At 35.7% G+C, this 9,607-nt stretch overlaps 1 protein-coding gene across 1 annotated transcript; it reads right to left on the reverse strand.

Annotated features, from left to right (window-relative positions):
- Window positions 1-1,519: 1,519 nt before the first annotated feature.
- On the reverse strand, window positions 1,520-8,474 carry tp53i13 (tumor protein p53 inducible protein 13). Its single transcript, XM_051863467.1, has 10 exons — window positions 8,100-8,474; window positions 7,808-7,960; window positions 7,582-7,653; window positions 7,443-7,478; window positions 7,191-7,249; window positions 6,767-6,845; window positions 6,552-6,680; window positions 4,712-4,918; window positions 3,938-4,613; window positions 1,520-3,858 (listed from the first exon to the last, which is right to left on the reverse strand). The coding sequence occupies exons 2-10, from the start codon at window positions 7,904-7,906 to the stop codon at window positions 3,746-3,748; spliced, it is 1,470 nt and encodes a 489-aa protein (XP_051719427.1). The 5' UTR covers window positions 7,907-7,960; window positions 8,100-8,474; the 3' UTR covers window positions 1,520-3,745.
- Between the last annotated feature and the right edge of the window lie 1,133 nt (window positions 8,475-9,607).

Consider the following 9,607-nt stretch of genomic DNA (forward strand, 5'->3'; position numbering starts at 1 on the left):
AGTAGACTGAAGAAAGAAGGAAATGGACATCTTGGATGACATGGGGGTGAGTAAATTATCAGGAAATTTTTATTTGAAAGTGGACTAATCCTTTAATCGAGGACTCATCTGACCTCAGCACACATTTCCACTGTCTTTTGGACAATATGAGATGGGCTCGGGCCCAGAGAACTCACTGCCGTCTCTGCATAGAATTGATGTATAGATTTCTCCTTGTGTAACAGAGATTCAAGTTGCATTTCTTGATGTAGAGTCAGACTGTGTTCAGTGACACTGGTTTTCCATAGTACTCAAAAGCCCATATGGCTATATTTAACACAGAAGCATGACAGTTTCTCATGCGGTGCCATCTGAGGGCTCAAAGGCCAGACACATTCAGCTGAGGTCTCCTGCCTTGCCCTATGCATACTGAGATTTCTCTGGATTCCCTAAAGTTTTTTCACAATATTATGCATGGTAGATGGTGAAATTCCTAAATTCTTTGCAATTTTGCATTGACAAATGGGATTTTTGAATTCTCTGACAATTATTTCATGAAATTTGGAACAAAGTGATAAGCCACAACCCATCTTTGCTGGCAAAGACTGAGATGCTCCTTTTAAACCCAATCACGATAGTCTTACCAATTACCAATTCACCTGCTTATTGAGGACTGTTTCAAAACAGTTTAACTTGGATATTCTATAAACTTTTCACTTTTATTATGCTTCTGTCCTAACTATTTTGAAGTTTGTTGCAGCCATCAAAATAAAAAAAAATGTATATCTACAAAATACATTTAAGTTGGTCAGTGAAAACATCGTAAATATTTTCTTTGTACTTTTGTCAGCTAAATAAAGGTTAAAGAGATTAAAGAGTTTTTTTTTTTTTTTTTTTTTTACATTTTACAAAATGTCCCAACTTTTCTGGAAAAGGGGTTTGTATATGAGGTGTGAGAAGGACATACGATGAGTATGTATGTTAAAAATGATGAGTATTTTCAAATGAATGTGATGAATATCACTCAGGATATCTCTTTCACATGGGTCTGATATTAGGCAACAACATTTGTCATCACAGGATAATGTATTGCCAATGTTATTGTTTTGCTGTTTTTAATAGATCAGTCTCTTCCGCAATGTGACTGGATAAGCAAGATTTTGCAAGACTATATCCACAAAGATTGAAATCATTGCAATCTGGAATAATGTGACTTCACTGTGATCTGTAAATGCACAAAATGAATGAGTAAACACCCTCAAAATAAACAAGGGCACCAAACCAATACTAAACTATAATATTATATGTATATTATTAAAATATTATTTAGACAATGCGGTCATATTTTTTAAGGTTTGTGTAGGCAAGATATTCAGTGAATAATGACTTGGAAGGGGTACATGCTCTTTGAGACTGACTCATTGATATATTTTAATGAAGGATTTGCATATTTTTATGGTTGCATTAGAAAAGAAACCTTTGCATACTGTTGTATAAGGTACACCTCTACATTTAATTTCAGACAAGACTTGGCAGAAGATTCAGAGAAACACAATGTCTAAATTTATTTAAAAAGCAAATTATCTAGAAACAATGTGAATCAACACCACAACAACTGAAGCAGCAAACTTTGTGAAACACAAAATTTGTAAAGTAATTGTCAAAACTTTAGGCTACAACTGTTCTCCTTCATTAGTTTGCTATCTGACCTATACAATTAGTATGCTACACACTCCTGGATGAAAAAGCATCTGCTCAACTTTAGTGCAGCGCAGTTACATAATTTAAACTATTCACAGAGTGCCAGTGGAACTGGAGAGGTCTCTACTGCCATCTCCTTGTGTCAAGTCGTGTGACACATAAACCACAGGCATTCTCACCAACAGACAGGGCTATAGAGTAAAAAACGCATCATGTTTTTCATCCAAACTTATCACAAGAGGCTTTTAACCCAGTTAAAGGGATAGATCACCCAAAAATTTAACTTTTTAGTCATTGTTTATTCACCCTCTTGTTGCAGAACTGTATAACTTTCTTTCTTCTATTGAGCATAAAAGAAGATATTTTGAGAAATGTTGCAGTGCTTTGGAATGGAAGACAATGGTGACTAAAACTGTTTGGTTATAATATCAACATTCTTTTAAATGTCTTCCTTTGTGTTCCACAGAAAAAAAAAGTAATACAGGTTTGGAACGACATGAGGGTGAGTAAATGATGAGAGAATTTTAGAAACCTACCATTAGAAAAACACTACAAGTAATACCCAAGCAGGAAAAGAATGCTTTAATGTGACCAAAACATTCCATTTTCTTTTAAAGTTGGCATGAAATGAAACATTTCTGGATGCATGTTATGACTTATGAGTTATGATGGGTTTCTTTTTTTTTTGACCTCATAATGTTTAATCAGAATGTCATAGCTGGACCTTCGGGGGAAAACGTCATACTTCTCTCTGGTGATGTATGCAGGACTTCTCCAATCCTTTAGTCTGCTTAAACCTTACCCTGCAAGCTTGCGTTTATCTGCAACTCCCACATTTCAAAATCCAATCAACAAGCAATAGACAGAACCAAGTCCCTGCCTTACATTTTTCTTTTTTGAGAATCTGTTACACTCGGATGCAGTGTTGTGGGTAACGCATTACAAGTAACTTGAGTTATGTAATCAGATTACTTTTTAAGTAACGCATTACTTTTTCAATTTACAACAAAATATCTAAGTTACTTTTTCAAATTAGTAACGCAAGTTACTTTTTCCACATTTATTGTCTGACAGCTCTCCTGTCCGCATGTTGAGAGAAATAAAGTGCAGCGGTGCTGTGTGCTGTGTGAACATGATGGTTACTGTAGTTCTAGACAAAATGTGAACATGCATTTACTCATCTTACTTTCACAAAAACATTCAGTATTGCTCAAAATGAATAAAAACAGTGAAATGCAATCTCAGAATTTTACGCAAACCTATAATTAAATATATTAAATTACACAAATATACTTTATGTATTTAATCTCACTTTATTAACCAATGTCTGACCTTCGATGTTCTAATTGAACCATACTAATAAGCAAAAATTTCTCCAGTATCCTATTCTTCTTTAATCTAGAATGACAGCACAGCTGAAAGGTTTGTTTTGAGCAGCGCCCTCTACTGTACAGGTGTGAATTTGCATTTCCTTCAGCCTGAGTATTATTCATTTCACTTTTGGTGTGAAAGGGCTTTAACATTTGCCAAAAAAAACCTTTTTGTTGTTGTTAAAAAACAAACAAGCAAGCCCAACCCAGATAAGAAAAAGTAATCCAAAAGTAATGTAATGCATTACTTTTCATAAAGTAATGCAATTAGTTACTTTTTTAAGGAGTAACACAATATTGTAATGTATTACTTTGAAAAGTAACTTTCCCCAACACTGCTCGGATGTACGATCTGTCTATACATCTGTTTCTTCGCAATTTTAATTTACCAATATGCTGCCAACAGTAATAGACAACACCATACTCAAGATATAAAATGTGTAAAAGGTATTTCTATACTAAATGGTATAATTTACTCAATGGTACCTTTATCACTTAATTGTGTCACTAAATTAAATACAAGAGAGAAATTGTCTTTTAGAAGTGTTGTCTTGAATGTGTAAATGCCTAAACTGACAAGTTCCCTTCGGCTTCAAAACAAAAAAGGTTCATATTTACTCTATGAGTGCCACATGATATTCCAATAGAGTCCAAATAGAGTGTGTAAGATTACTAGTGTTCACCAATCCGGTCATTTAGTCAGAGTTCTCCTCATTGCTCGAGTGTAGCAGTGCACATTCCTGTCTCCTGCTTTGGCTGCTTCTCCTCTTCCTCCGGCCAACCATCCTAAGCCTTCGGCGGATGATGTCTGGAACACAAATTACACCTCTGATAAGCCTATATCCATGAGAAAGTGACAGAATAAATGGTTGAGAGTGTGTACTCACCACCCACGTTCTCATAGTCTTGCTGGTGGTCGTGCCAGTAGAGACTGGTGGAAGATCGACAGTGGCGATAGAGACGCGTATGGAGCACAGACAGGGTGAGAAGCACTAAGAGGAAGCCCAGAGCGCCTGCTGCCCACACAGCCTCATCGGTACGTGGGATGGGTATCCTCTCCCCCCTCAGCGGCCCTCCGATATGAGGAGATATTGAGTCTGGGACTCCACACTGTCCAAGCTCCCCGCATTCAGATCCAGACCTCTGTGCCTTTGTGTCAGTTTTGACGCGATGCCTCTCACCTTCCACTATAGTTTTCTTATGTGTTTTTCTGTCTATTTGGTATTTATATCTTTCTGTCACTTTATTCTGTGGAAATTGCTTCTCTGCGTCAATTGTCTTGTCTTTGTCTCCAGACTTCTCAGAGTCCTTTGCTGAACTGAGAGATTGTGTAACAGTTAGCATTGAGAAGGAGGCCATTTCCTTTGTATTATTTTGTGGTAGTGCGTCTGTATGATTCAGTTTTGCACTGTCAGTGCTGTTAAGTTCTTCTGGTTTGACATCAAATTTCACTTCCACTTCCTCTGGTGATTGTTTGAGGACATTTCTGATTTTCCTGGTTCTCCTTCTGGTCCTCTGTACCTCAGTGAGACTGAGAGCCTCCATGCAGCAGTGTTTAAGAGACTAGCAATTAAATGAGTATAGAAGGTTAACATTAGCATTTCTATTTACATAAAACGACTGCATCATCATACAAATCATGACTAATGCAATCTCTTCACCTTTAATCTCTCCACTTTGGACATCTCTTGACTGGTGTTCACTGGTTTGTGCACAGGTGCTGGTTTTGTCAAATATAGATTGTACTTTGCCCTTTGGTTTGTACTAGCTTGACTAATATTGGAGGAAATGGAAAGCAACCAATCACAAACCCCAAGTGTGATGTGGGACATCTCTAGTGAGCGACCCCATGAGACCACAGCCAAAGGCTTTGAGAAAGATAACAGACATGAGATATTTGTCAGAAATGGTGATTTTAAATGCATAAAAAATAACTGGTAACATTTTATAGTAAGGTTTAATTTGTTACCATCAGTTAATGCATTAGGTATTGTGAACTAATGGATCTACAATAATAATCATTTTAACACACTACAATTCAAAAGTTTGGGGACAGTAAGATTGTTTTAAAAGAAATAAATACTTTTATTCAGCAAGGATGCATTAAATTGATCAAAAGTGACAGTAAAGATGTAAATTTCCACACAAAGAAAAAAATATTTTAAATAATTCCTGTTCTTTTGAACTTTCTATTCATCAAAGATGTTTCCACAAAAATATTAAGCAGCAAATATTAAGCAGAACTGTTTATTAATATGTTTATTTTAATGTTTCTTGAGCACCAGATCAGCATATTAGAATGATTTCTGAAGGATCATGTGACACTGAAGACTGGAGTAATGATGCTGAAAATTTAGTTTTTCCATCACAGGAATAAATTACATTTTAAAATATATTAAAATTGAAAATAGTTATTTTAAATTTTAATAATATTTCACAATATTACTGTTTTACTGTATTTTTGATAGAATAAATGCAGCCTGATGAGCATAAGAGACTTATAAATATTTAAAAAATCTTACTCCAAACTTTTGAACAGTAGCGAAAAATCATAAAATATATTATGTATATATATTTAAAATATATTATGAATTAAAGTGTATTAAAAAGGGTTAAAGGGATAGTTCACCCAAAAAATGAAAATTCTGAAAAATTACTCACCCTCATGTCGTTCCAAACCTGTAAGACTTTCGTTCGTCTTCGGAACACAAATGAAGATATTTTTAATGGAATCTGAGAGCTTTCTGTCCCTCCATTGACAGCTACAAAAACTACCACTTTGACGCTTCAAAAAGTTCATAAAGAGATGGTAAAACAAATCCATATAAATTGAGCGGTTTAGTCCAAATTTTCAGAAGACACACGACCGCTTTATATGATAAACAGATTTAATTTAAGCTTTTATTCACGAATAAACATTCATCAACTCACACATCAGTTGTAGTAAACAGAAGCTCAAGCATGTTCTTTTGATGTTCAAGAACCAATGAGGTTCATTCTCATGTGTTACGCAGCACGTTTGAGCTTCTGTTTATGTTTGCTGATCAATGTTTATATGTCAATAAAAGCCTAAATTAATTCTGTTCATCATATAAAGTGATTGTGTCTCTTCAGAAAATTTGACTAAACCACTCAATACATATGGATTAGTTTTACAATCTCTTTATGAACAAAAAGTTTTATGAAGTCTTATGAAGATGAACGAAAGTCTTATGGGTTTGGAACAACATGAGGATGAGTAAATGATGACAGAGTTTTCATTTTTGGGTGAACTATCCCTTTAACAATGAACAATAATAGATTTATAAATTAATCTAGATTACTAAAAGCTCATTATTAGTAAATGACACAATGCATTAATGTTAGTTAACTGAAATTTAATGTAAAATGACCAAATAATTCTGATACTAAACGTAATCTACATTTGTTTGACGTCAGTCACAGACAAGCATCCAGTGCTCACACCTGTCTCACGAGTTACTGTTGTGAATAGTGACTCACTCTGTGTTGGCTGAGCCACGGGTGAGGTGTGAGGATGTAACGAGGCAGACACGAGTGAGCCAACATCGCCAGACTCCTGTGAGCTTCCGCTGAGACACACGGGTGATACAGAAAAACCAGCGCTCCATTCTGTCAGAAACAACACGTTCAGAGCTCATTTATAAAATTAGCTTCAGGTTTACATTTACAGTATGAATACTGTGACTGTGCATTACTTTGAGGTTGTTAAGCCAGCGCTGAGGGGGGCAGAAGAGGTACTCTCCACTCTCGGCTTCAACAGGCCTGTAAGGACCACTGAAAAAAAAAAAAAATGTTATTTAAAAAACACAGCAATTTAAACTGATAGTCACGCACAACTACACATTTGAATAAGGTTGGATATTGTTTACATATCTGAAAGGACATTCGGATCCGTTAATGGCTGGCTTACCATAGTAAATCAGCGTAAGACAAAAACAGAAGGACTGATGATGTATTGACTCATTATTTAAATTTTGTTTTTTTGAACAAAAAAAAAAGTTACATAGTGTACCTTTAAGAGGAATCGGAACTAGAACCGGATCAAATTCTTTACAACCCTTATATTAAAGTAAAAAGGGATAAGGAGTGACAGATAAGGGATCTGAGAGTGTGTCTTACTGGGTGGGTATACGGTCATTGTATGTAATGGGTGTGTCCATACAGATGGAATCAGCAGCCTGCACGGGACAAAAGTCAAAGTTACAAGATACTTACTTTTATTAAAAGACCTACTTTTATTAGATACGTTTATCAGATATGATGCATACACACAGCATCCTGCCATTTTAAATGTATAATATAGAGCTGAATTGGTCATTACAGTGAACGATGAACAATGTTGTCAACATGACCCATTTGAGATTCATTTACCTTTATAATATGTTTTGTGTCAATATCAGGGATATTCTGAAATGACAAAAAGTAATATCTTTCAGTCATGTTTTTATAATCACTGTGTATTTGGTACTGAGTAGTTTAGTTTTGTATTGTATAATACAACATATTTTACCGTCTGTGACTGTGGCCAGAGCTCTTGACACACAAGCTCTTCAGGTCCTGGTAGGTCTGTGACTAGATTTGTCTGAAATAATTGTAATAAGATAATAAAACATGCAATCTCTTAGTTACCACAGATTGTGCTAAAACGTAGTGTCACAAAACTGGATGGATAATAATTATACCGGGGAAATTTTTTGGTTGTAGAGTGAATTGAGCAAAAGTCTAACGATGTTTACCTTGCCATTGTCGCAGTGTGTCAGTCTGGAGGGGCAACACCGTGTCACACAGAGACAAATTAATCCAGACAGGAGGATCACCCGACGGCAGCGGCTCATGACTTCATCCGAGTCCAGTTAAATACATACAATACGGTAAGGTTTACTGTATCTCTGCCACATAATTACAACAACCTGTAGTACTTTGTTAAAGCAGATGTCTGTGTTTAAAAGCGTCTGATGATCCATGCTGAGCTCGAGGATAAAATACACACGTTCACTGTTGAAAAGTTAGTTGTTTTGTTTTACTTACTTAAAGAAACACGAAACCAACACGCTATGGACTCGTTCGACTACTAAGAAAGCCATTGCGAGTAGTAATCAAGCAGACCAGAACCGTCAGAGATGTTTTGAATCCAAGTGTTTAGTCTTGGGTTTCTATATTAACAACATCTGAAGTTTCTCTTTTGACTAGTTAAAAGTTGTCAATACGGATCGTATCGCGAGTTGTAAATACATCTACACCTTCCATGCACGTACACGTCTTTTGTTTATAATTGTCAGTTCAGCCTGAGATCACGTACACCTTATACACATAATAACATGAGAAATGATCGTGAGTGTTCAGAGATACACACATATTTTGTCTACGGTGGCTCACATGGTTAAAAATTCGTTTTCGACCTTTCGGACTCCTCGACGTCATCTGCCAACTAGGAACTTGAAAGTCTATTATTTATCAGTAATGTTGCAAGATATGCTGTTTATTATTATCATCATTAATAAAAATCAATAGGATAAAACAAAAACGCAATGCTAAATTTCACGCAAAGTGAGCACATGTAATTTAAGTGAAAGTATGTGAAACTAAAATTGCTTGGACAATAAAACCCAATGGAAACAGCTACAGTTAGAGTTCGATTCAATACATTCATTCATTTACTAATTGGTAGTTGCGCTGGATAAGTAAATTAAAATATTTTGTTATTGTTCTTTTAATGCAGCAACTTTATCATGTGACTAAAGCAGCTTCTTATTCAAAATAGGCCTCTGCTTTTTCCTCTGGACACAATGTGGCACTGACATGTTTACATGTATTGCTATCATAATTTTTAGAGCTTTAAAATGCATTAATAATAGAGCATTTAAACACTATTCCCCAGTTTCACAGAAAAGGCTTAAGCTAGTCCTAGACTAAAATGCATGTTTGAGCTGTTTTAACTGAAAGCAACTTGTACTGACAAATTTTAAAGGGTTAATTCACCCAAAAATGAAAATTCTGTCATTTATTACTCACCCTCATGCCGTTCCACACCCGTAAGACCTTCGTTAATCTTCGGAACACAAATTAAGATATTTTTGTTGAAATCTGATGGCTCAGTGAGGCCTCCATAGCCAGCAATGACATTTCCTCTCTCAAGATCCATTAATGTACTAAAAACATATTTAAATCAGTTCATGTGAGTACAGTGGTTCAATATTAATATTATAAAGCGATGAGAATATTTTTGGTGCGGCGAAAAAAAAACAAAGTAACGACTTATATAGTGATGGCCAATTTCAAAACACTGCTTCAGGAAGCTTCGGTTCGGAGCATTATGAATCAGCGTGTCGAATTATGATTCGGATCGCGTGTCAAACCACCAAACTACTGAAATCACGTGACTTTGGCGCTCCGAACCGCTGATTCGACACGCTGATTCATAACGCTCCGAAGCTTCCTGAAGCAGTATTTTGAAATTGGCCATCACTATATAAGTTATTTTGTTTTTTTTGGCGCACCAAAAATATTCTCGTCGCTTTATAAAATTGATATTGAAC

The sequence above is a fragment of the Ctenopharyngodon idella genome, chromosome 15 (genome assembly GCF_019924925.1).
Source record: "Ctenopharyngodon idella isolate HZGC_01 chromosome 15, HZGC01, whole genome shotgun sequence".
Classification (NCBI taxonomy): domain Eukaryota; kingdom Metazoa; phylum Chordata; class Actinopteri; order Cypriniformes; family Xenocyprididae; genus Ctenopharyngodon; species Ctenopharyngodon idella.